Source organism: Rhodnius prolixus, unplaced genomic scaffold (genome assembly GCF_049639745.1).
Source record: "Rhodnius prolixus isolate KJV_2025 unplaced genomic scaffold, Rpr scaffold_3, whole genome shotgun sequence".
NCBI lineage: Eukaryota > Metazoa > Arthropoda > Insecta > Hemiptera > Reduviidae > Rhodnius > Rhodnius prolixus.
The window spans coordinates 39,820,481-39,848,472 of record NW_027411603.1 but is presented as its reverse complement, the minus strand read 5'-3'; the positions used below and the strand labels follow the sequence as shown (position 1 = coordinate 39,848,472).

General features: G+C 29.7%; 2 protein-coding genes and 2 long non-coding RNA genes across 6 annotated transcripts in view; 3 read left to right on the top strand and 1 right to left on the bottom strand.

Moving 5' to 3' along the window:
• The first annotated feature begins 33 nt into the window (after nt 1-33).
• On the top strand, nt 34-21,759 carry LOC141452671 (zinc finger CCCH domain-containing protein 14-like). Its single transcript, XM_074125055.1, has 15 exons — nt 34-259; nt 919-961; nt 1,150-1,314; nt 1,391-1,573; nt 2,247-2,306; nt 2,407-2,954; nt 4,019-4,210; nt 12,719-12,842; nt 12,948-13,037; nt 13,922-14,012; nt 14,101-14,303; nt 18,499-18,658; nt 19,064-19,191; nt 19,268-19,371; nt 20,053-21,759. Exons 1-15 carry the CDS (start codon nt 215-217, stop codon nt 20,152-20,154), a joined length of 2,238 nt encoding a protein of 745 aa, XP_073981156.1. The 5' UTR covers nt 34-214; the 3' UTR covers nt 20,155-21,759.
• Nucleotides 4,222-9,948, top strand: LOC141452683 (uncharacterized). The gene is made up of 2 exons (XR_012457533.1): nt 4,222-5,550; nt 9,869-9,948. It is a non-coding gene; the product is annotated as an uncharacterized lncRNA (long non-coding RNA).
• Nucleotides 9,211-27,869, bottom strand: LOC141452684 (uncharacterized). Its single transcript, XR_012457534.1, has 3 exons — nt 27,505-27,869; nt 18,507-18,687; nt 9,211-9,361 (listed from the first exon to the last, which is right to left on the bottom strand). It is a non-coding gene; the product is annotated as an uncharacterized lncRNA (long non-coding RNA).
• Nucleotides 26,885-27,992, top strand: part of LOC141452674 (metal cation symporter ZIP8-like) — a 29,290-nt gene continuing 28,182 nt past the window's right edge. Inside the window, exon 1 of one of the 3 annotated variants that reach the window (XM_074125061.1) lies at nt 26,885-27,169. In XM_074125061.1, coding sequence (XP_073981162.1) covers nt 27,002-27,169 — 168 coding nt within the window. In that variant the 5' untranslated portion in view covers nt 26,885-27,001. The remainder of the gene's footprint in view (nt 27,170-27,992) is intronic. The other 2 variants (XM_074125059.1, XM_074125060.1) reach the window with 2 other exon arrangements.

Below are 27,992 nucleotides of genomic sequence, written 5' to 3'. Positions count from 1 at the left end.
GGATAAATAAAATTAATAGTGGACGAAGAAGAAAGTTCTAGAAATATAATTCAAGAGGCTGTCGTGATGGTGGAGGAGGTTATATTTTCTAATAAAGTTCTGAGTTTTGTTGGATGTTCGTGTTGTGAAGTTAAGTAAAAACGTTTATCATACATTTTGCGGAGTTAAAAAATAAGGTTGCATTATATATTATATTCTTCAATAAACGATCATCATGAAAATGGATAAGCTTGGTGAAGAAGTTAGCGATAAAATCAAGGTATTATTTTTCATGTACTCTTTAGACTGTTGTGAAAGAAAATCTGAAATTATTGATGGAAGGACATATGAAAAGAGGGATCTAATTATGAAAAAGATAATTTTTAAAGTACGCTTTTGCTGCATTCGGGGTGCGTGCAATGTAATGAATTTCGTTTTAAATGTGAAAGTGCGTACGCTTAAATATGTTCACTTAAATGGTATATAAAAACATGAAGTTGTAAAAGTGTAAAAAAAATAAAAAAAAATAGTTTCTTTCTTTTTTTTTTACAGACGCACATTTCGTTCCTATTCATTAAATCACATTTAGTGGTATGTGACTGCTTTAGCACCTCCTTAGTAAAAGGAATATTAGAATTAAAAAGTTAGAACATTTTAATTCATTTTATTCCATATTGAACGATAAAGACCTGCTAGTGGTTATTTCTACTTTACATTCTCTTTTTATGTAAAAGAAAATTTTAAAAGTCGTTTCAGATGTTGTGGTATTCAGTTGTGTTTATTATATAATGTTTAAGCACAAACAAATTCGTTCACTTTAAGTCAAGTAAAAGCTTATTTCTAGAAGATTTTGATATTCTTTACTAATTAATGGTTAACATGACCTTAATATATTTTTAATTTGATAGCTTTAATTCTGACCTTTTGTTTAAATTTCAGAGTGCAGTTCGGGCCAAGCTAACAGAATTAGGTATTCACATAGGTAAGACAATAATTTAATATTAATTAAATTTTGAAACATGTTGACAACAAAACAGTGTGCACCTTCAATATTTCTTTCAGTAGGTTCTTAATAAAAATAATAATAGAATTATATCATATTGTATCATATCATAATGATCAATTCCATCTAATCCACTATGATTTATTGTATTTACTGTTCATGTACAGATAACGAACTTCCTGACTATGTAATGGTTCTTGTAGCTAATAAAAAGTCTCAAGAGCAAATGGAAGAAGATTTAAGACTTTTCCTTGGCGAAAGCACAGTATCATTTACAACTTGGCTGTATGAAATTTTAAGAAAATTGGAACGATTCACAATTTCTTCAAAAGGTATCTTACTTGACGTTTTATTTTTTTGTATAGTTAAGGTAATGCAAAAACTCAGTTAATTGTGATTTTGAAATAGGAACCAAGAGGAAAGTTGATGAGAAAAAATCAAAACACAAAAAAAGTTCATTAGAAAGTGACAACACTACAATTAGTAAAAAAGTCAAATTAAAAAATGAAAATACTTCATTTGAAAAAATGACAGGTTATATTGACTCGGAAGATATAAGTAATTCTAATGAAGGATTTGAAGTGCTTACAGGTTTGTAGTTTCACAATATACTTATTAACGTTTAGGATTTAAAGTGAGATGGAACCTAATGCTTTCAAAATGTAATAAAATTGGTGAAACAAACGATTTTACAAATGAATTATTGCGTAAAAAAACATCTAAATAAGTAAGTAAAATTCATGGAGCTGTTCTATTTGGGTAATCTGGGCATTAAATTCGTCAATCTCGAGTCTGAATTTGTCCCTCCAGTGATTGCTTTTGTTGAAGCGGCTTTTCCTCCGTTGTTTCTTTAAGCATTATGCGGGATAAATAGTTTTAAGAACCAAACTTCTAGTTGAGAGATTGTGGGATCGTTTAGTCAATTGAACTAACGCGACAATTTTAGTGTTTGTTGTACATTACATGTGCTCATCAATAAAAAAGATAACTAATTAGCGGAATTCAGTGGGTGAGATAGATCGTACATATATAATAGGACAAACTCATTTGCACACTGGAATAATGTGACCAAGTAACCGTTGATGCTTGCTTACTCTAAAATATCCACAGGGATGTCTAAATCGCTAAAACAGTTCTTTTCCTTTCTAGTAAATGTATGGAAGTAATATGCAGTATTTCTTTTCCATGGTGTAAATAATTATTTTAAGAATACTTAAAATTTTCCTAATAACTGCTCTGTTTTCATTATTTCTTTTGAATGCAGAAAGGATGGAAGAAAAAGTTGGAACAGATCTTCAGCAACCCAAGTTGATTACTTATACAGGTATGCTTCATTAAGTTTTACTTCGAATAAAATACTTCATTCGTATTTGTGTTTTTATGAGCGCATTGTTAAATAAAATATGTATCTTATTTTGTTGAAGATGACGAACAGATGACTGCAGGAGACGATGATGATACAATTCAATTACACGATAATAACGAAGGGGGTAGTATATCTGAAAGGCCTGAGAGTTCTTTAGGAGAAAAATTACTACCAGATGCAAAACAATTATTAGGTTTTGAGGAAAAAAATGACAAATATAATGGTGACAAAGAAGACGTAAAACCTAGAGAAAGAATAAAAATTAGTTGGGATAATAACAATGCTGAGAATAAAAAGAAAGCTGAAAGTAAAGAAGATTTGAATTTGGCCAACAATCAAAATAATAATGAAAATAAAGAATGGGAGTTTAATAAAATTGAGATTAGTGCTAATTTCAGTACAAGTGTAAATGAAATTAGTAGCGGAGATGGTGAAAAATCCAGCGTTCATGAGAAAAGTGACTATATTGGCAGTAAAATTATGGATGCTAGAGATATTCTTAAAAAGAGAAGTTCTCTATCTTCGAAGGTATCCAAGAGCGAAAACAGAACCGAGAAAAGAAGTTATTCTAGAAGATCTAGTAAAGATAAGGGGTCAAAGGATAATGTTAGTATAGTGTGTTTTTGTACATTTAATATATGCCAGAAATCAGTGCCTAAAATCTGCTTTTTAGAAAAGTTAAAAGTTTTTTTAAAGCGAAATTCATTTTATTACTTCTTTTCCTATTATTAAATAATTCTGTGACCGATCAGTAAGTTATTAGATTTCGGTTCAATGCAAAATAATCGTTTTGAGGTCTCTTCAGTTCAAAAATGGTGTTAATATTAAATGATAAGAGAGCAAGTCTTTGTCAAATTGATGCATCGGCAATATGAAGAATATCAGCCGTTATAATCAGCTCTTTCATTAGATTTTTCATTTTTAGAATTTTCTCAAATGAAATTCAAACTATTTTCTTAGATACATCAAGTATTAAGGTAGAAGACTTCCTTTTACAGTGACAAAGATTCATATGGTAATATGAATTGCTTATTTAGATATTTGTGAGAAATAAATATGTGCTGAATTCTATGTTTGAATTGAATTGTTACCCCTTTTAATGATTTTTCCCTCAAAGACCTACCACTTTTGTTTTTTTTTTTTTTTAAATGAGGTTTTTCTATGGTGGAAGTACATTGTTGCCATATCTATCAGAAGTAAAATTTCCAAGTTTTTGAATAAACTTGAGAACTGTTGAAAGAGAAAGTCCTATTCTTAGTTTTTGTTTTGCTTCTTACGAAGTACAAATGAATACCAACGTTTAAAAGTATCCGTCCATTTAGGACATCAATATAAAGGTGTACGTGAACATATCGGACCCTCCTATACTTGTTGACAGATGTCATATATTGTTAGCAACTCTCTTTTGGGTGACCCAGTCTTGGAAGTTTTAGCATTTTACGTATTAGAAAGGGTTTTTTTAAAATTCTCCTTGCTTTTATACGACACTACAAAGTTGATTAAAATTTTTTATTAAATCAGTTAATGCTTGACAAATAGATTTTTTAAAATCTTAGATGTTGTTCTGAATATTGCTTAGAAACTTCAAATTTTATGAAAGAAATTGATTTTAGTTAGTATATATGCCCCTTTTCGAAATTTATGTAATAATTTAATATTTCTTTTTACAGCATTCTCGGCGTTTATCATCAGTATCAAAACCAATTAAACGTGAGCAAGAGAAACCAACAGTTCCCAGTTTAGTTAAAGTTACTCCAAGACCTGTGAGACCTCCTGGAATGCAGCCAAGTTGTAATCTTATTTTAAAAGCAGTTGCAGATGCTGAGAAATCTATTGCATCTACTAAATTAATCCAGAAAAAGGTAAGAATAAAGTTTTGATTATTATGTAGTGCATTTTAAGATTTCTTCTATAAGACATTTTTAAAACCATTATTATTATTATTATTTTTAAATTTTACTTTTCACCACATTCCGTTAACCTAATAATTATTAAAAATTATTTTGTTTGATAGAAATTAAATTAAAAAAAAAACTATTTGAAAAAAAAGAGTGCAGAATTATCGTTATTTCTTCCACGGCAAAAACATGTTAGAAAGATCAATGGTCTACAATGAGTTGTTAAGAAAATGAGAAAAAAAGTTCGCTTAGTATTGATTTTACTTTATTTAAAAGAAGTATAAAATATTAGACGTGGAAATAAAATATTTTGGGAATTTAATAATTAACGGTAAAACTTAACCTACTTAATCAAACTCTGAAGACGAAAATATTAACTTTTATAAGAGAAATCATTGCTTTCATGCAACATGGCCTACAACTACAAAAAACCTAGTGTGAACATTTACGAATTTCTCTTACTCCAATTACAAATGTCCAAATTTTTTTCTTACGTTTAATTTCTATTTGAACGCAATAAGTTAAATGGTTCCGTTTTTTACTAATTGAGGAATAGTAGAGCCCAGCCAGTAAAGAACTTGACCCTTTTAACACTTGATCATAGATTGCCAGTTTCAAGACCTTTCAAATACCCAAAACTACTTAAAAAAATAACCCAAGTATTATATACCCCTACTAAATCGTTTAAAGTAAATTTATGTTGCCGTTTTCTCTAAAAAAAAATAAACTCCTAAAAAATCTATTAATTTAAAGATGCACTTCTCTACAGAATATGCTGCTATGTTCAATGTTCTTATATCTTGGGATAACAACAATTCTCTCGAATGTTTTTTATACAACTGGAAGGTACTTTAGAGGGAACGCACCACACAAGCTCTCTCTCTCTCTCTCGTACGCACACACACACACACACACACACACACACACACACACACACCCACAGATACAAGCAGAGGGTGAGGAGAGACAGATAGTGAGAGCAATTGTGTAAAACATTTTTTGTGTTTAGGAGATTCTAAGCAATGGTTTTAGATAAATTGGAAACGATTGCACGATTCTCACATTTTGGGAGTAAGAGGAAGTAATTACTATGTTTAAAAATGGGAGGGAGTTCTATTAAGATAACATGCTGTGTCATGCGCAATTTGAATTCATTTATTTTTATACTTATCCAACTGTGAAACCAATATTTTGAGTAGTGTAGCTTCACAATTTCAAACACTTTAGACAGCATGCTCAGATTATTTCTTGTCCCAGTGTTATTTCATTTTTTATTTTCTACTTAGTGCCATATTAATATACTGGTAAGTGACATTTTATTGAATTGGTTGTATGATAATAATTAAGCTTAGACAAATTTGCATGCTGCTAAGTACATTAAAAAAGTATTTACCTACGATATAGATAAAGTGACAGATGAAAAGTGACAGTTCAGTGCAGATGAAAAGAAATTTCGTCTTCATTAAATCTTATTACCTGATGCAATGAAAATTATATCAATTTCGTCCTATCTTTTCTCAGTTAATATTCTTTTAAAATTTCGTCCGATTTTGGGTTTGAATGAAATAATAATTTAAATAACATCGCATAATTTAAAGCTATTACACCGAAATAAGATGTACGGAGTGATGGACTTTTGCCATATGTTGTAATTCTATTCAGAAATATGATTTTGAGTGTGAGGCACAATGTTTTGTGACTTCTAAAGCTAATTTACACTTAACTTAAATGTTCTATAAAATTTATCTTAATACACTCTTTTAATGAATATCATTCCTTTAATTTATGAATCCACTTAATTTTTTTTGTGGTAATAAAAAAAAAACAACTAATTCTATATGAATTAATCATTTTAATTGATATGACCCTCCAGTAAATAATTTGATGAAAATTGCTAAAATAGTAAATAGAAAATTAATATTATTAAATATTTAAGGACATTTTTCGTGAAAGTTCCAGTTTTCTAAATGTTCATATAAAATATTTGTATTCCCTTCAAATCTAATTTGACTAAAAAAAAAATACTATCAATTTGCAAAATAATTTACCTTGTCCATCGAAGGGGACCATAGTAATATTATTTAGATGTGCCATCAACACATATATGAAACAAACAAACAAGTAAAAGCGTTTTTTACATTCTGCTAAATTTAGCTGCAGAATTTAAGTCTATATATAAACTTCGTGAGATAAATGTAAAAATGAAATGTTACGAGTAAACTTAGTAAAATATAATACAAAAATGTACTTATTGAAACACTAACAACATGAAATGATGTAAGTGATTCGATTATGCTATTATGTTCTGTTATTTACTATTAAAATTCAACGCTGTTTGTTAGTTGACTAGATTGTTGTCTGACTTTATGATGACATTATTGTGATATTTTCGATAAGAATAGTCTTACTTATCTCCTTATGTAGTCCTACTATCTCATACATTTTTATTTTGAGTTTTTTTTTATTTATTTATCTTAATAAATTTAATATTTAATTTTATTTTTGTTTTTCAATTTTAACAAATTTTCAGATTTATAACTTTTCAGAATATCTTTAATTCACTGCCTTTCAAATTATTTTCAGATTAATGAGATTAAGCCAAGTAATTTTTTTTAATTAAGATAATTTGAATTAAATATAGAAAACTAAATATTTTTATTTGAATCTCAATACATTGATAAGAAACATTACTTTTCGATCTTTAACAAATGTATTTGTTGATAAGTATACCTGTTTCGAACAGCCCAAAAAGAGATTGTAAAACGTAACATTATTTTTCATACTTAGTACTTTTGCAGCAAGAGAAATCTGATATATAAGATGCAGAAAATATTTAAAAGGGTTTTACTGTAGCTTTATGTCCTTATGACAGAAAAGGACGTTTTTTTTAAGCCTTCATCACCACAAATAATCTGATTATTACATTTTGCTTAATTTAGCCTTGTTCACCAAAAACTTGGCATTTGATTCTAATACGAAAGATTCAAAAAATAATGAAATTGGTGGGCTTAATGCCCTTGTGTTATTACAAAACCAAAATTAAAAGTTTGATGAATAAATTAGCTGTCTTGGTGTACATTATTTTGATAATAAACAATTATTTAACAATTAATAATTATTTTAAAAGTAATAAATTAAATATTTATAGATAACCATTTAAACATACTATTCTCGTGAATAACAGTCCGAAATCGTTTCCAAAACGCTGTTTCCATAACTGTTTACTACTTCAATCAAACTTTTCTAGTTTAGTAGTCTTACCTGTTTTCAGTAATTTGATCTGAACTTTCTTTGAATTGAGATATCTCACATCATTATCTAATTATTTATCTGCCATCGTTGTTCCTAGGGTAAGGGAAATTCTAACTAGATTGAGCAATTGAAGTCAGGAATAACTATTTGCTAGCCTTATATGCTCCCTCGCTTCCCTCTTCTCCAGATGTTCTAAAGTGGCTCCCGTTACCTTCTTTTCAACAAGGTGACGAGATGTTGATGTTGATGTTTATTGACTTGTTGAGATGCTAAGGATTTTATTTTATTTATTTTTATTATTCCTATTATTCTCTTTATTAATTGAGTATAATGAATATTTAATTGCTGTCAACAAATGTTCTGTACCAGATGGATGATAAATGTACTCCTCTTTTTTCTATTACATAATAGAAGAACTCACGCTCGCTATTTCGTGAATGTATTATGCAGTTAATAAATTGACGAAAGTTATATAAAATTTACCGTACTCAATACTATAGTTAATGGCGTGTCCTTATTCTTTATTTCTGTCATTTAGAGTTATAGATACTGCAACAAAATTTATGTAGAAATAAAATAAGAACTACCATTAAGAGTAAAATTAAAAAAAAAAGAAAACTTTTTAATATATACATTTTGTAAAGTTACTCATGAAAAAAAAAAGTGTCAAGTTACATCAAAATTGAGTTACGTTTTAAGAGCCTATAAAGTATATACAAACATAACGTACGTTCATTGACTGTAACATAATAAGGTCTTCAATTTAATTGAAATCATTTGCAAGAAAAATTTGTATGGGAACGTAATAGCAAGTTTCATTAGTAAGGATAACACGACGAGTGATGTTACCTTTTTGTTGTGTTGTGATTATTATAGTTTTCAGGTTTAACTAAATAACTTTAAATATCATACATAGTTTAGGTCTAATCAAAATAATAAAAAATTCCTTAGAAGTCAACAACAACCTTTGAAAGTAAAAATAAACGTGTAAGTAAATGCTAAAAGTTCTTACCAAATGCTGTTAAATTCTTCTCATTTCATCTCGCTCTAAAGAAAACTTTTTTTAACAAAATCAAACTGAGTACCCTAAGCCTTATCAAATAACATGTCCAGATAGATATAGAAAGTTATCAGCAAAATGTCGACCTTGTATCATAATGTCATGATATTATATGTACGGCTTAGGTTCCAGCATAGTTAAGTATTTTAATAGTTTTGTTAAAATTAATGCCTTTTCCATATCTATAATTTTCTAATGAAATCCATCTGTGGATTTTCCTCCTAAAAAAAGTTTTTTGTAATAGCTATTGCAGTGTTATATGAAGAATTTACTTTATAAATCATTAACTAACAAAAAAAAAAAAACGAACGAACAAAAACAGACAAGTGCTGAAGAAGGAAGTGCTAACAGATAGTTGACGGTTGTGATTTGCGGAAAGAGATTCCATTCAGTACATAAAGCGTTTCGTATGGTGCTCTTACAGTATCAGAATATCCGATGGACAAGTTGTATCAACAGGTCTTGGCGGCCAAGCATGGTTTCCTTAAAGGTTTACAATGCCACAATACAAGTATAGTGAGTTGTTCTAGGTTAAGAGACTCTTAAAATATCGTAGTTACTTCTTGCTTATAAAACTAACAGAAGTGCGAAAATAACACAAGGAAATCGAGAAGAAAAAGTCTTAGAAGTTTTTAATAAATAAATATGAAATTATTATTCTAAAATTCTGTTTAACTTGTTTTAAACATGGGTTAATTCTTCTTGTAACTTTAAATCTGATAAGTCCCTTAACTCTTTGCACCTACATTAATTAGTTTAAATTTCAGCCTTTCTAGCTTCGTGATGTTTTCAACTTAAATCACCTGCGCAAAAAAAAAATAAAATAAAAATAAATCATCAGCATCAACAGTTAAGAGATTGTATTAATTTCTTTCGAGACAAAAAAGAGATTTTAAAGTGCGAAATGATAAAAACATTATTTAAAAAACAAGATGGCAAAAAAATCGTAGAAAGTCATAGCTGATATAACTTTCAAAATAAGATTGCTGGAAGTAAATTCTATGATAAGATAAAATGTGAAAAATTAATAAAAAAAGATTTATTCTCTATAAAGTTGTTTTCATAAAGTTAATTTCAATGAAAAAAATAGTTTATTTCTACCATGTTTTAGCCAAAGTATTTAACATTATCCTAAAGCCAGGATACTTAAAAATTTCGAAATGAATTGTCCCATTTTTTATATCTTTTTATCGTAATTTTTTTTTTTAGCTTATAATATTTAAAGATACAAACATTTGACAATTAATACATAAAAACGAGTTAATATTTTTTTAAAAAAATATGTAAACGATATTATGTATGGTGCGCAGGATTATGGACGGACGGGAGAAGATGGAAGGCTAAATACCTGTAATAATGAAGAAGATAATGAAATCGTAACAGAAAATAATTATCAACAACCGCTAGTCACACACTTTGAAGGCGCTAAAGCATTAGATACTGTTTTAAATTATTTTACCCAAAGACAATTATTAAGTAATGAACATATTGCATTGATTAGAAAATGGCGGGACAATGTTAAATTGGCTTTGTCCGAAAGTTTTAATTAATTTAAAAAAAAAATAATTTGTTTGTATATAGTAAAATAAAATAATTTGTGTATTATTTGCTTCTTAAATAAAAATTATAAATTTGAATTGGTTTAATACTAACCTAAATAGCAAAATAATTATTTCAAAAAAAATATTAAAACTTAATTTCTTTGGTGTTATAGTTTGAGAACACAGTTCCTTTATTCTGTTTCTTCTAATAATTATTTTCAAATCTTAAAATTTAAAACGTCATTAGAAATTTCAGGAATCATGGGGTGAATCTTTTATTTCAAAAGTATTACTAAGGATTTTAATAATATTTTTGCATTTAAGAACACATTTGCTTGTACTTTTCCAAAGTTACTATTAATTTAGATAGAATGTCTCGTTGAATTTATTTTAAAAAAAATAGTGTATTTTTAAAACAAATTTTTTTTTTCTTTATTAAATTTATTTATATATTTTTATTATAGTAAATTTGTAAATTTATAATACAGTGTTTTTTTAAAAATGACTATTTTCCAATTTGATATCCTGGCTTTAAGATATACATATATTTTTTATGACAATCAGTACAAGTATTTATTTAAGGCTATATCCTTCAATTTGTTAACAATTTCAAGATAAAGGGAAGTAAATGTTACGTTTTAGTATAATAAATACATTAAATTAATAGCTAACAATTATACACAATGTTTAATGGAAAGAAGACTAGGTGATGTGGTTTGGTAAATGTAATTTCCTTCCAATAACTAAACAAAACTTAGAATTAAAACCAGTTTTTGTTGAAAAACTACAACAACAAAAAAAAAGTAAGACCATTCATAGAGTTTCTGGTTCATCTCATATTACCAGTGGCAATTTGAAATGTACTAAATAGGCAAAGAAGCTGCAACTTTAATTCGTTTCTAGTTTTTTCTTACTTGATTGCTGCGATGGACCCAATTTAATATTTGACTGAGTGTTTCTGCTGTCATGTGTTTCAAGAGTGTGAAGGACAAATAATAACTAACTATTGAGAGTGTTAAATGAATGTAAACAATAATGTGGTAACCTAATAAAATTGTTCACAAGTCCATTGATCAGTATGTTAACAGATCATATTTACCACTAAGATTCAAATTCAATGTTTTGTAGAACGATGGTAAGAATTAGCTTACAAATTATTGATGCGATGGTTTATTATCAATTAGTTGAGCTTCTGAAGATTATTTTGATGAACAATGAGTTTTTTTTATTGGAATATTGAAAACCAATCAGAAATTGGGATCAGAGTTTATTTTAACTTGTCTTAAACAAACACCAGAACTGCTTGAATTCACAGATTACAACTGACCGCCTTTTTGGGATATTTCTTTTTGCCTGAGTTGATTTATTTGTTAATTAATTTCGGATTATTACTTGCCCTATTATGGGTAAAAAGTTTATTTTTAGTCTTCTGGGAAAGCAGTAATTTAGTATTTTTAAACTGTCATTTCGAGAAATGCATTAAGGACAACAAAAATTTTCGCACTATGAAAAATGTATTTCTATACTTCTTTTGATTCAAAACTAAATTGCAATTGCACTTTACTCCCTTTCAAATAATTCACTTGGGAACTATTTTCTCCAAGCCTAATCTAATGGATAATCTGGAATCCCCTTTAGTTGGTGGAATACAGTTTTTTAAATTATTAATTATAGTTGTTACGAAATGGGCGACTTTTGATCCGATTCAATAGCCTCAGGGTCTCATGGGTGAATAAATAAAGTCACTCTAATTTTTTTCTGAGAACATCTATGTAGGTGTTGCATCACGGCAGTGTACCAGTCACACAGAACTCTAAGGTAAAGGATCTTGGTCAAGAAAAAAAAAAGATGCCTACTAAATCTAGGTTACTTAACTCCCTCATCTGGTACCTTGTGATTTCTTTATTTTCTCGAATTAAAAATGATTTCTGAAAAGTCTCCTTTTTCAAAACAGTAGAAAACATTGAAACATTTTTCCGATCAAAAACTTTCAGATTATGAGAACAGCGTTGTTATAAACAATTGGAACTATATCTTAGATTGGAGAAAATGCGGTTTCAAATAGGAATTATTTAGAATGGAAAAAGTACAATTGTAATTTAGTTTTGAATCAAAACGAATACAGAAATAATCTCATTATTTAAATTACAAACTTCGTTTCCAGGTTTAAACCAAATTGTTGCTTGAAATTGTGGAAATTGAAATATGAGAAACGTACTTCATTTGACTTCTGTTAAAAAGAATTTGCCGTAGACTCCATGTAATTTTGAATAAACTCCATGACATAGAATTCTGTGTTTATTGAAACACATCTTTTTTTATGCTAGTCCTTTTAGTTTAAACTAATATTTTAATTAATGCGCTCTTTCTGTATATTTTCATATTTATGGTACATTTGAAAAATAAATTTCCTTCAATAGAATAGTAGATGTTAATGGGGAAACATTCTCTCCCTTTATCTGAAGTAACTAAGCTAATACAGTTTTTCAGAACTTTGCATGCATTTAAAAAAGAGAAATTATTAAAAATAAAATGAAGAGTGAATGGAGTACTTAGATCACAAGAAAAATTGTTATTCTTCAGCAAAATATTGACAAAATTGTTATTTCATATTTTCAGGTTCAAAATAAAAATGAGCCTAAAGAGAAAGAAAAGGAGAAAAAGCCTGAAACTCATAGAAGATCACGTCTTGAGAATATTTCCATTACTTTGCTTAATGATCGAGTAATCAGCAGTGATATAGGTATTTCATCAAATTTATTTCAACAACAGTTCCATTTCATTTTTTTTCAGTTCATATCCTCATATATTAAAAAAAAAAAAAAAAAAATGTGCTTCGATTTCACAGAAGATACATCTAGCAAGCAGAAAGATGTTGAAGATTATAATGCACCAGAGACTGAAGAATATGATAAACGTGAAGCTTCTCCAATATCCGGTAAACATGTGTAACTAGTTTGATTATTTTTCAACCTATTTCTTAATTTGCTTTTTACTTCATTTTCGGTGTTTCTTTTTTTCAGTAAGAGGTTAATAAATACAATAATTATTTTTCTCCTAAGCCAATATTTCGCGGATTTATTTACCCCTTCATGGCTTCGATGTTAATATTGTTAAACAGTGCATCTAAGCTTTTTCATCGGCTTGTAGTGACATTTTTCTTTGCATATTGCTCTTAGTATTTTTGAGCTTGTTTATTTATAGACTGATATACTCTTTTACATTAATTTTAATTAGGTAATAAGATTATTTATGCATTTTCCATTGCCTAGAAAATAATTTTGTCTTTTTTAATCTCCTCTACAAACTCTTTATCTTAATTTTTATCTGTAATTTTAAATGTATTAATTATTCTATCGTATATATAGGCCCTGATAAGTTTAGTGCGTTACATATTCTGTGCCCTAAGCTATTCTATTGTTTTATGAGAAAGGGATGAACTTGTTTATCAATATTTATTCACTTTTGTGGATGTAGAATGCCCATTCATACTGTTTTATGTTACAACAAACATGCTCACATCTCAGTAAATTCTATTTTATTTAAAATAGTTGAGATGGAAATGGTAGCAATTTTTCAAGATCCCAAAACATTTATATCCTTTAATTAAATTAAATGACCCAAGTGTTTCATGTATTGTTTCTTATATACAATAATACAGATTGAAAATGATTACAATAATCTAGTAAGTTCTGAAATTCTGTGTTTTATTTATTTATGAATTTCCTAAAAAGAACCAGATTTAATGAAATAATGTTCTAATTTTTGAAGAAAAAAACTAATGTCATAACATACTTAAAAATTTCGTTTTTCAACTTTCAGAAATCGTGGAGAATAAACAAGAATCTACTTCCCCTGGTAGCAACGGCTTTCAAAATTTATCATCATCTACGGGAGAGTTGCATCCCCAGCTGTTAGTTTATAAATATTTGCTACAATTGTCTTATTTATATGTAATTAGCGAATTAAATTTTTCAAAAGTATTTTTTTTCTTTTTACAGACAGGAACCTAGGTTTATAATCACGCTGGATAGCACAGCTTCAGATACAGAAATGGAAGGAGAAATAGAAATTAGTGTTCCTAATGAAATTCGTGAAGAAAGTTCTAACAAAGAAACCCTTTCAGTTGTAAGACAACCTTTTGATAGGAGTAGGCTGGGTCCTCGTCTAGGTCCGCCGGTGAATGATGAGACTGGAGTTACAAGTAAGTTGCATTCATATTCTGTTCGGTAATATTTAGTTTAGGATTTAAATCTTGGAGAAGTTATTTGCTTTCTAACTGTCTTAGTGTGCAAATGAAACAAATGAAACCCACTTAGCTCTTCAATTCTAGGACGATGAAATACTTTCCTTCATTGTCATACATAACCCATTGAATAAGATCAAAATTATAGTATACGCCATTAAGGAGCCTTGATAGCAGAGTAATTTACGCTAGGAAAATGTTTAAGTTCAGGGGGAGCTATTACAGTTTAAAGGAGGCAGAGTCACTGTTGGATGGGTGTGAAATCGGTGCTCAGTCTGATGAAGAGCAAGTCAAGAAAAAGCAAAGAGTAGATGAAATTAAAGAACGCTTAGGCCAGTTTCGTTTTCGTCCCAATTCCCCCAGTTCCTCTTCAGTTAAATCAGTCTCCGCCTGACTATCATAAGAAAGATACCACAGTCAGTAAGAAGCAATTTTCAGCAAAAAGTAATAGCCTAATTCAAGATACCCTGTGTTCTGTCGTATTCTGGAATATTCAGGGGTTCACTAACTTCAAGCTTAATTCTCTTTCATTGTCTGAAGAAACTATTTATTGCCTTTCTGAGACCTGGATACCTTCGGATATCATCAGCCTAACTTCTACTCTGTCGGAATTCTCTGTGTTAGTATCACCAGCCGTTAAACAGAGGAGCAAAGGACGAGCTAGTGGTGGCTTGGCATTCATCTATAATAATAAATTATTTACGCTAAGTATATTAGAAAAATGTGAATATTGGATGTTTGTAAAGGTTCTGTTGACAGAAACTAACCTGGTGTTTATTATTGGTTTATTTTACTTTAAGCCCTCCCTTGACTTAAACAACATACTAACTTACCTTAATGATTCTCTTAATAGAATTCAGTCTGAATTCCGTAATAGATTGGTAGTCCTGGGGGGAGATTTTAACTGCAGGGTTGGCCATTTAAATCAATATGATGCGGAATTTATAAGTAATACTTTTTTTTAGCGGAACTCGTAATAGCTTGGATACTATACACAATAATAGGGGCCTATCCTTAGTTGACTTATTTGAAAGTAACCAATTTCTACTGCTTAACGGTAGATCCCCCGGTGATAGCCCAGGCAACTTTACATCTATTAACTACAATGGTCAAAGTATTGTTGATCTCGTCTGGTGTAAACTACAATTTGCTCACCATATCAATGATTTCTGTGTCACATCTAATGTATCGCTCTCAGATCACCTTCCTGTAACTGTATTCCTTAACTATTGTTTAAGAAAAGCCAAAAGAGATAAATCGAATGAAATAATAACTAAGGATGTACTCCTGTGGGATCCTGCGAGGGCCACGCTATTCACAGACAGTTTAAAGCATTCCCCTAAAGTAGGCAACATTAACCAAAATATAAATGATTTATACACTAATTTAGTTTCTGCATTTAACGAAACTGCGAACTCTCTAAACCTTTCATTGAAGAAGAAAATCAGTTTAAATAAAACTTATAATAATTACCATCCCTGGTATGATTTGGAGTGTAAAAATGCTAAAATTGTTATGAAAATCAACTTTAAATTATTTAAAAAGAGTGGCTATGATGATGTTCTTAAAGTGGATTACATGAGTTCCAAAAAGCAATATAAAAACTTAGTTAAAATGAAAAAAGATAACTATGAAAAAGAATTGATGATAAATCTTAGTAACTGTAGAAATAGCAAATTATTTTGGAGTAACGTAAACAAATTCAGATCTAAGAAAATCTATTCGAATTACGTTAGTTTGGAACAATGGATGATCTACTTTGGGAATTATTATGGAGAGGCAAACATAGGTGATGAATTGTTTTTTAGTGTGTCCTGTCCAGTCCTTGACGGACCCATTTCATTAGAGGAATTACAACGTTCACTATTTAAACTGAAGGGTGGCAAGATGCCTGGCCAGGACAGACTACCTAATGAATATTTTAAAAACCTTCCTCAGAATTGGCAATTATATCTGGTCCACCTCTTTAACAAAGTTCTCGAACAGGAAAAAGTTCCTGATATTTGGGCGAAATCTATAGTTTCTATGATATATAAGAAAGGTGATAAAACAATGCCGGATAACTATAGACCGATTTCTTTGCTGTGTGTTATATTAAAAATATTCACCCAGATAATATTGGAAAGATTGATTGTATGGGATGAGAGTGTGTTTGCTTTGCCTGAAAGCCAGTGTGGCTTTAGAAAAGGGCGCTCATGTGTAGACAACCTGTTTGTTTTAAATACCATGATTCAACTCAAATTGGACTACAGAAAATCTGATCTATTCGTCATCTTTGTAGATTATAGGAAGGCATTCGATTCTGTGAACCACAGCAGACTATGGCACAAGTTGAGTCAAATGGGCATAAGTGGAAAGTTAATAAGGATACTTAAAAGTATCTATGATAATGCAACATTACGAGTTAAAAGTGGTGGGATTGTATCCGATGAGGTACCTGTCACTAAAGGGGTGCTGCAGGGCGAAGTCCTGTCTGGGTACTTGTTTAGCCTCTTTACAAGTGACATAGAGGAATTCTTTAGAGCGAGAGGTGCCTCTGGCATCCCAATTTCCCCAGGTAAAGATATACTTCTTTCGCTATATGCGGACGATAGCGTGTTTTTCGCTGATTCGATGCCTGACTTAGTGAAAAAGCTTGAAATCCTTGCCTGCTATGCCAGTATTAATCATCTGGAAGTAAATACAGCTAAGACAAAAATTATACACTTCCATAAAGGCCGACCAAAAAAGATAAAAAAATTGTATTATTTGGGTGAGGAGGTGGAAGTTGTATCAGCTTTCGACTACTTGGGAATTAGATTCTCAAATTCTGGTTTGTTCCACCTCGCTTCCAAATTAGCCGCATCTAGGGCCTCATCTGCTGTTGGCTCAGTGTTGGAAGTATGCCGCAAGGGTAAATTTAGATCAATGGAATGTAGAAGTAGGGTCAATGATGCCATTTCCATGAGTACTCTCTTTTACGGGGTTGAAATCTGGGGGTTGAGATATCTATCTGAAATAGAAAAAGCGCACCTGGAGTTCTACAAAAAGCTTTTTTCATTGAATAAAAGTACTCCTGCCTGGCTTATCCGAACTGAGTTTGATCTGCTTAACTCCAGTTATAATGTGGTCAAATCAGCGCTGTTCTGGATCTGCAAGCTCCTTGAGATGCAAGACCATAGACTTCCTAAGTTGTGCTTTTTGAAGCTAAAACATATCCATTTTAGTCATAAACCCTCGATAAAGTACAACTGGTTTTCGCAGATGAATTATTTATTGAGTCTGATTGGCTCAAATGACATCCTTCTTGAAAGAGACCCTACAGCCTTTAAAAACTCTATCTCTGGAACATTAAATAGATATAAGGAATTCCAAAAGTCAAAAGACCTAGATCTAATGCACTCAGCAAAGTACAGCCCTATTTACAACGATATACTTGCCACAAGTTCGGTCTGCCAATATTCTAGCGAATTGAATTTGCCATTTGGTATAGTGAAACTAGTCACACAATTGAGGCTTTCGGGCAATTACCAGATCAAATTGTCAGTGAAAAATGTCACACACCTAATAAAACCTAAGGAAATATGCACAATATGCGGGCGTAATGATGCGGAAGATTTGTACCACTTAATAGTAGTTTGTCCGGTTTACGAATCTCTTCGTAATCAGTACATACTGCAGGTTAAGAATGTATCAATGGAGCAGTTCCACAATGTGTTTGTTTTTAGGTGCGAAAATGAAATTAAACAATTATACCTCTTTACAATTAATTGCCTCAAAACACGATCATTTATACTAAATGAATAGTTTACAGTGTGAGAGATTGATTACATACTTATATCGCCACTTTTTGTCCGTTTATATTCTTGTATTCATAAATTATACATCTGTTACTTAAAATATGGATACAATGCAGTGTGCTGTATATTTACTGTTATTACTCTAGATTTTATGTTTTACTGTTATTGTATTATTTATATATTCTGGTCTCTTTTTTCTTACCATGTTGTTCACTATATTTGACCAGTCTTCATTTGTATGGGGTATGTCCCCAAGACAAATTATTATAAATAAAAAAATAAATAATAGTATACGCCATTTAAACCTTCTTTTTTGTTCGTGCCTAATGTAAGGAAAAGAAAGATTCTATTGATTAAGTAATTACTAATTTTAGGAGATTACCGTCTGTTTACTATTGAAGAAGGCAATGATTCTAGTCAAGAAGTTGAAATGGAAACTTCTGAAAATGGTAAATCACAAACCAGATGTAAATATTGGCCATGTTGTGAAGCTGGCAGCACCTGTCCGTATTATCATCCTACTATGCTGTGCAGGTATATTTAATTTCTTGCTTCTGTTGTACCTATAACATAGTTTAAATAATTTTTATTCAAACTCGAGATGTAGGTTTACATTTTTTTTTAAAAAAAAATGATATCCATGTTTAAACTCAATTAAAAAAATTAAGTAACTTTATAAGATGATTGGAATTAGTCACTAAATGTTGGAGGAAGGTTCTTCAACCTTGTAGAGAGAAATGTACCTTCAACCTTTAAGATGTACTGAATATGTTGCAAATTAGGTTTGTTGTGCCATCATAACCCCGGTGTACTTTTATTTAGATTTTTAAGTTTGTAAAATGTTTTAGTTATGTATTACACCTCCTAAAGAATATAACGTTAAAATCTTGTTCATATTCAATATCTTATCTACCAGTATATTTATTCTTTGCATGACAGATTATTTCCTGTTTGCCACTATGGAGAGAAGTGCCTTTACATTCATCCTGCTTGTAAATTTGCGGATAAGTGTACGAATATTAATTGTCCTTATACGCATACATCGGCAACACCAGTGGTTGGAAAAGGTATGGAAAGATATGGAAGTGGATGTAAGGATAGGAAAAACGATATAGTAATGGCTGTTAATTTAATTTTTTTCAGGTACTTTTAAAACGCCATTACCTTTATCTACTCCCAATGGTCAAGTGTGTATATACTATCCACATTGCACGAAACCGTTTTGCCCTTACCTACATATTAAAAAAGTAAGTAAATTTCTTTATTAGTGAAATGTTTATTAGGTACAATATCTCTTACTACCGATGCTAGGGTTACGGTTAACCTATGTGTTGTGGTTTATCTCTAGTCTTTAAACGAAGTCCATTTTTTTTTTTTTTCTAATTATATCGAACATATTATCTTGTGAATTCCCTTTACTTAATAGATAACCCCTATCGAGAGTTTATACTCTCGGCAACCTCTCAATCCACATTTTCGTATAGGTTAAAACAAACTTTCGTGGAAAGAAAACTTCTTCTTTTTTTTCTCGTTGAAACCAGTATCCTAAGACCTGTGATCTTTCTTGCATAAGATTAGACTGTTATAGTCAAATAGTACGGAATCAGGAAGCCTTAAGTACCCTTGTGTTTTGATTAATACTTATAAATTTGGTACTATTTGATGATATATCTTAGGAATCTAATATTCTTAAATGTTTACACTTTGAACCTCGCTCTTGGTTAAATTTAAACTATTATTTACAATCTTTTATTTTTTCCAAAATTTTGTTCGAAAATAATGTTGTTAATATTAGTTTTAATTGTAAGCGATAAATTAGTTATAATGAATCCAATTAAAAATGTACTGACTGTAATATTTACTCATTCGGTAGCGAGATGAAAAGTCTAACCATTTTAATATATTTAATCCGTATTACTTGTTTTCAGCCATGCAAATTTGGAAGTAGCTGTGCAAAACTTGGTTGTGAATACGAACATCCAAATAGAACGATTACGAAGAATCCATATAAATGGGTAGCAAATCAATGACATAACCCAATCTTAATAAAACTTAGGCAACTATTTATATCGTTTTTTACTAAGACACCCTTTGTACTTTAAAATGGAGGATTAGTTGTGGTTTTAGTACAACTAGCAACTTCTGTACAAATAAATATTCATTAAAGTTGAGAAACTAGCAGTGTTTTTCAACATTTGCTAATAAGGTCAGAATGCGATATAAGATGGTGTAGTTGCATAATATCATAGTTTGTAGTTTTATGTATGTATATAATGGATGTTGATGGTCACTTGAAAATTAATTGGCGTATATTTGGTTTATAATTGATATAACACTTATACAAAACTAGATGTTGAATGTTTATTATTGTTGTAATTATTTCTTATTTAGCATTGCCAAGAAAGTAAGATTTTATTAAAAAAATGCACCGTTACTTTTTTTCCCGAAGTTTCATCTTTATTACAGCTTCATAAGCTAATAGATAATAAAATCTTACTGCAGTAGTTTAAATAGTTACAAAGCAGTAGCACACCCACAGGGTTTTGAAAACCTCCCCCTTGATGAAACTTTTCTAGTATCTGTGTAAATTGTTGTAATAGTGATCATGTACTTTATTTAGGAAATTCCAACATTAATTCTTCTACATAAGTGCTGAAACATATATTCATCTGTTGTCTACATAAAGTTAATTTTCTTATCTAAAAACGTGATTTGCGTTTAGGTTAAATTCCGTGGGAGTTGGTCAATTAGACTGTGCTAGCATGACGCAAAGGCTTGATGTGGCACTCTTTAGTTCTTGTAACCTTCATAGTCCATTCTGTGCGGCAATACTTAAGAGTTCAGAGATAGAAATGTTGGGTAAAGCTTAAAAGGCCATAGTTTTTTCATCGTACATCTGAGATCTGCTTTTGGCCTGAGTTTTTTTATTCATCGTTGCTGCGACTATTTGTGCATCTTCGCTTGTCAATGCCAGCAGCCCTTTGAGGTATCATGGGAACCTATCCCGGACCGGGCAGGCTGGTTCTCTTAGCTCTTTTGTCCAAATACTCATCATATTATGCAGACATTCTCTCGCTAGCTTTGAATTAACTTCGTAAAACTATAGCCGTTAGAGTCGCCTTGAAACAATTCTGGGTGTGCTATTACTTCCAAGTGTAGTTTTGATGGATTTGATTGTTAATATAACTACTATGGAAGTGTAGGTTAACGTATTATTGAATTCTCATTCTAGAGTTAATTAATTTTAATTTAGAATTGTTATACTCTTTAAATTCAAATGGAAGCTTATGATTTTACTGTGTTTAGAAGAAAGCACGTCTGAATCCTTGAAGGAATGGCTTATTTAATGAAACTCAAGAATCTGGACCTTTTTTCTCTTTCACTGAATTGATTTATAGCTTGGCAATTATTAAGGATTATATATTATTTAGACTCCTCAATATTTAAAAACAACTTGCACAATTAATATTTCTAGTTAAGATATTTTAAATGTTTGTCAATAGGCATGCAATTATTAAATTATTATAGTTTGGAACTTTCTCAGCGATTCTTAAATATTAAAGTTTAAAGACTTACTGTAAGAAAATATTATATGGTTATTGGGTCTCAATGCTATTTGAAGAAATTTTCCGCAATAGAGTTTCTTTGAGCTCACATATTCATTTAGTATAGAGTATACAACAGTGGAAAAAACGAACATGACATTAACGAATGGGATCATAAGTTGAGCAATGTACAAGCAGTATGAAGATTCTAATCTAAACAAACAAAAGTAGTCAAATATTTTGGTAAAGTTAATGAATAATTATAAAATTTTACTTTCTTTAGAGTATTACTACATTTTGAGCAAAATATTAGAAATTTTTATGTGATCTGCTTATTATTTTTATTTTAACTAAAAACAACTTGTTAAAATATGTTGACATACTTTGATCATAGAAATGTGTGTTGTGCTAAATGAAGTAGTTCCTTTAAACTAGTTCAAATATTAATCAATGTAAAAAAGAAGTAAACAAAAATTTTAAACTCAGGGAATCCTAATATACTTCGATGAATATAAGTATATCCAAAATTGTAGTTTTTGTTTCATTTTATGGATAATTTTTATTATTGTTATTTTTTATAAATGTTTATAGCATTCGTTGATGATCTCCGGTACATTCATAAATAGCCAATTATCTAATGGATTTTAGGAAAGGTATTTGCAGCAAAAATTTTTTTGTAAAAAGCATTTCCTTTTTTTTTAAATTAAGGTACAATATGTTTTAATACTATACTTAGTAGGAAATACGTTTGTACAATGTTTAAAATGTATAATTACCAATTGTAATTACATAAATGAATGTGTGAAACACCATCTTGTTGCATTCTAACCGAAAAATTGTAAATACCTTTACTTTTATTAAAAATAATATATAATTATTACAACATTAAACAAAATACATAGAAGAACTCCCTTTTTAATTTTCAAATGTCGATCTTTGTAAATATTTAGTTGTTTTAATTTTAGTAATTAAAAAAAAGACTTTTGTTCATAAAAAAAAAGTAATAGATTTATTGATGTATTAATGCAAACCTTGAGTGTTTTTTTTTTCTAATATTTATATATGTTTAACATTATTTTTCTATCTGTGAAGATAGTCAAAAAGTTTAGGTTATTCTTCAAATAATAATATATTAATAATAATAAATTAATAATTCAATGATAGCTATAAAACTTATTTCTTTTGATTTTATTATAATCAATAAAATGAAACACGTACATAAAAATATTATATTTTTGTGCTTAGGTGTTATATGTATAATCATTTTAAGGATTCGCTCCCGAGAAGTTTGTTATGTGAGAATTGAATGAGTCACTCTGCGAATAGTAAATCCGCAAAATCAAATCTCATGCCCTACTTTAAAGCAAAACTATCTTGATCTTCCTAAATTCTTAATATTATGAGACATTTTTAAATCTTCATACGACGCATTGCCTTATTAATATTTTATTACTTTTTAATATAAATTTTGGTAAAATCGTTTTATTATCATCAGAAAAATACATAAGCAACCAGCGTAAGCTAGCATGAGTAACAACTCAAGTAATTATTCAAGAATGAAGTAAGTAAAACTACAGTAATACCTGTTATTTCAGGAAAACTTTACATCCAACTACCGATCGGTCACTGATCAGTTGGGTAGCCGGAGGTGGGTGCTAACATACTTGATCATATTTTTTTTTACTTATATCAATAAATATAAACCATGGGCTAGATCGAACCACAACAAAGCTTTGTGGTTCATGATTCTAACCGCTTGGTTATGGTGTCAAAATGACCAAAGTATAAATTTTAAAGTACTGGCTGGCATATAACTGGTGGGCCGAAAAGATGAACAAAAAAAGACAATTTCAAGTTTTCAAGATTAGAACGAATCCCAACTCAGCTAATGTCTGGTAAAAACGCCTTTAATTTGAGGAATAGCATTGACTGACTCCTCTTGTAAACTCATAAACACCTTCCACTTGAAAGTTATCATTAGAAAAATCTAATATATGAGCATGAAAAAGAAGCAAATTAGTTCTAGTAGACTTTTCTCTCAATTTTGAAGACGATTCGGTGAAAGTTTACATTTTATAATTACAGTTAACGATTACATTTAATAGCTTGAGCACAAGTGATGGCGCCATATATGTTAATGCCGTACTTTTTAAAGGCATAACTTTAAAGACATTACTAATTTTATGTCGAAAACCGTAGGAGAGTTTTTGTCGAAAAGGATTATAAAAAAGATGCTGAGTTCTAACATGTTTTAGTAAAGAAGGGGAATGTTTCTATAATAGACATTTTGATAATGCAAGGGAAGCTAATTTGTTTAAGACTTCAGATTCCGATAAAGAATAGTCTGATAATTGGATCTAACCGTATGTAGTTAAAAGTAAAATGAGGCGACTAAATTGGCGATTTAGTTGGTGTCTATACTTAGTAATTTTAATGTGTTTTGTGTTTGAATTAATAATAATAATAATATGCTTTATTATTATTTTTTTTTTAATTTACAAAAACAATTTAATTTTAAACGTAAGCACGTACTGCATGGATCGAAGTCCGTCAGCAGAAGTTGACTCCTACTCGAGTTTTACTGTACCTTATTATAAAAACATATATTTCATTTATACATCACTCAATAATAATTTGTGTTTGAATTATAAGACAACTTTTCGGCTATCAGGATCTATGAGATGTATTATCTACTGAGACCAGTTCAGTGTTCAACAGTAGACGACAGAATTCATGTTTGGCCAAATTCATGTTAGTGCTATTGATCCAATCATTGATCTGAATATGGCAATTTCGACTTTTCAAGACAAGCTTCATCCAGAAAATCTTATGTAGGCTAAAGTGCTACAAGGAAGCTCATCCACGAAAGATCGCGTCCTTCAAGTGTGGTCAACGGCCACTAGAAATGCTGAAGTTCAGAATAAAAAATACTTATAACTGTACCAGTGGTCATATCCATAAAATTTCAAATAATAAGATCGCTTCAACATAAAATTTGCGCAACGGGAAAAATTCTACCTAGTATCACTTCTCTTCTGGTAAGGAGTTATTGTCTAGTTTCCTCAAAGATAATCTAGGCCAGTAAAGCACATGTATTCTTTATTTATTTTATCTTTCCTTAAAAGATATAACTTATTTAGTCAACATTTTTTTTGAAAAATTTTTCTAGTAGATAAATTTGTAACGTACACAAGTAAAAAAATTCATTTTTTTCATATTATAAAATAATAATAATAATAATAAAAAATGTTCTTAACAAATAACAAAAAAAGACATCAGAATTCTGAAAATTAGTAATCTTCTCTGGTAATACCATATTTAATGGAGATATTAATATTTTATTTAGTGGTTCTGTATTTATCCTACTTTCCCTAATTCCTTAGAAATAGAATACAAATATTTTCCTTATTTGGAGAGGATTAACTAGGTCAAAGTTAGGTTAAGGATTAAATAGAGACATCTCCATTGTAATTAAATTCCATCTTCATTCATACAACTACAAGAAATTGACCTTGTTATCTTACCAGACAAATTTTGTAGTTAACAATGTTTTCTGACCTGAATCAGATGGAAATAATGCTTTCTTATTGGTTGTAGTTAGATAATTTACTATTTTTTTTAACTTTTCACCACTAAAAAAAAAACATTACAAGCGCTGTGAGATGTAGAGTTAAACTGACTGTCAGGAGTTCTATTTTCTTATGACAAAATAAAAAATATTTCATTTTTAATTTTAGCTCAATTACTGTTATCAAAATTATTGCAATCTGATATTGATATTGCAAATTGATATTACAATTCTAAAACATCTCTTATTAAGTTAGATAAAAATAATGGAATGTATAAATAAAATAAATTTGGAATTAAATTTAATATTGAATTAATACTCAATGGATAACTTATGAATTGAGACTAGAAAAAACAAGTATTACAGTAACAATCTGAGGCATACCGTAACAACTGTAAACTTATTGAAATCGTATCTTGCTATAAGCTGCGCTCAACCTCTAAAAAAAATTCCTTATATTTTATGCTAGAAACAATCCATTAAATTAAAAAAGGTAATGATATTGATAATTTTGTTGATAATTCACTTAAGATGAAGATAAACAAAATATATGTACAGAATGAATAGAGGGCTTTGCAACAGTTTACTAAAACTGTCCGGTAGTTGTATAAGGGTTGATCTTCAAAAAACTGCACTAAAAATTTCTTAATGAGGAGAAGCATCTGGTAGGTGAAGACTGGGGAGCTGTTGCATGAGAGAATTAGAATGGAGAGCTATAAGGGTGTGAAATTTTCGGTAGCGGAACTTTATTCGATAGGTAACAAAATGGATTTCAAAAGGAAATACTTGATATATAGGATTTTTCGTAAGATTTTTGATTATAGTGTTTGAATCTATTGGAAATTCCTCTGCTCCCTATGCCTTTATCCGTCTTAACAGTGTCTTTTAGATGGTTAGTTTGAGATTCAATTCAATATTAAATAAGAAATTATATAATATAGATCTATTACTTTTATTTGAAACAATTTATTTTTATTTAAAAAAAATGGATCAATATTAAATGTCTATCTTCTGAGTTGGAAAAATATCCGTCCAACGGAAGTGAGAATGTTGTGAACAGCTCTTTTCGATTTTGATTTTTGTTTTTTCCTAGCCGGTCTATGAAAACATTTCATTTGTACTTGGGCATAACTTTATTTGAAACTTCTTCTAAGGACACATTTAATGTTGGGAGGTTCTGGAGTATTTGAGACCAGAGACGTCATCACGCATCCTTCCAAATTATCATTTCATAATATTGAAGTAAACTATCATCTTTTATACACAAACTCCACGTTTCAAGATACAATTAATTTCGTAAGTAGCGGTAAGTGAACGTCTTGTAAGTGATAGCATCAGATTTTTAAGTTTTTCCTACTCATAATAAGAGAAATTTTTTTTTTATTCTAGTTGCAGTCACGAAAATAAATGAAATTGTTTAATTACAAAATTCTAATCAATTGAAATGAAATATGTTTCATTATAGATGTTATGTAAAACATCTTTCCTTAGCTGTACACATACAAACATATATTCTTATTTTTTATTAAAGTTGCAAAGTTAATCATTATCTTAGACAAAAAAAGAAAGCATAAAACTAAAGAACTTTGACTAGGTCCCAAATTTTGAAAATAGCATGACTATTCGAAGGTTGAATTGTTCTTATTATTTCATTTAGTATTGATGGAGGGGATATAGTAAATGTTATCAATAGGCCCTGCATTAATAAACTTGAAAGTTTAGCCGGTTACTTGTCAGTTTTTGACAATACATACATCAGGGATTATGTTATCCAATATTAAATTGTTTATATTATCCATTAATATACTACTCTTTAGTAGTGTTATAGTGACAGGGATTACTGCGATTACTACTACATCTTCCGTTTTGCAACAGATAGTACCGTGTTCTTCAAATAATTCATCCAATCAACCTTGTATCTCACGTAATAATGTAAGTACTAAAACAAAATTCTTAGGATTTAAAGAAAATACAGATTTTACTTTGATGAATACAATAAATTTAGCTAATAGCTAATCTAGACATTAGTTTCCATTAATGAATTTTTATGATTTCCAGTAATTTTTTTTTGTTTGTTTATTAAAGCACATCATTCAATATTTAGAAAATATTTTTTGCTTAGCTTCTGTAATCAGTTACAAGTGTCAGTACTACAGTGAACAGATTTAAAAAAATTAAATTCTCACTTAAAAAAGTAAAATAAAGTAATACCTCATTTTTCAGTCAGCCCAACTACCAAATTAGGTGCCCTGGATGAAAGTACTTACTTTAAATTCGTTTGCCTACGTTGCATTAGGTAGAACTCAATGGTTTTGGTCCTGAATAGAACTACTATTTGTAGAAGATATTATATTTTTCTTAATAGCTTTCCACACCCTACGGATTTTCTTTAAAAATGTTAAGTTTAGCGAACAATATGTAGTTTGTACCGACGGATTATTATTATTATTATTATTTACGGTTATTAAAACCGAATTCACTGTTCTAAAACAAGCTATTAAAAAATAAACCAGCTTGGAACAAAGTTCTTTGAAAGACGTGTTACTTATTTGTGTTTTAGGTTCATTTTAAATTTTAAATATTAACGTCCCTAAATTTTATCGGTGAGAAAGTTGCGGGAACTTTAAAATTAATGTCCTACTTAAATTCAGAAAATAAAAAGTTTAGGTTTCCCCTTTTTTTGTTAATGCGAATACCTTGTTTTCATTTTAGTCGTAGATTGATGATTATTGAACTTTACGTAGAAAAAGAAAAA

Coding starts and splice junctions, on each gene's coding strand:
- LOC141452671 (XM_074125055.1), top strand. CDS start 215: ATGAAAATGGATAAGCTTGGTGAAGAAGTTAGCGATAAAATCAAG. Junction 2,955..4,018: donor ATAAGGGGTCAAAGGATAAT/GTTAGTATAGTG, acceptor TTCTTTTTACAG/CATTCTCGGCGTTTATCATC. Junction 14,013..14,100: donor GGAGAGTTGCATCCCCAGCT/GTTAGTTTATAA, acceptor TTCTTTTTACAG/ACAGGAACCTAGGTTTATAA.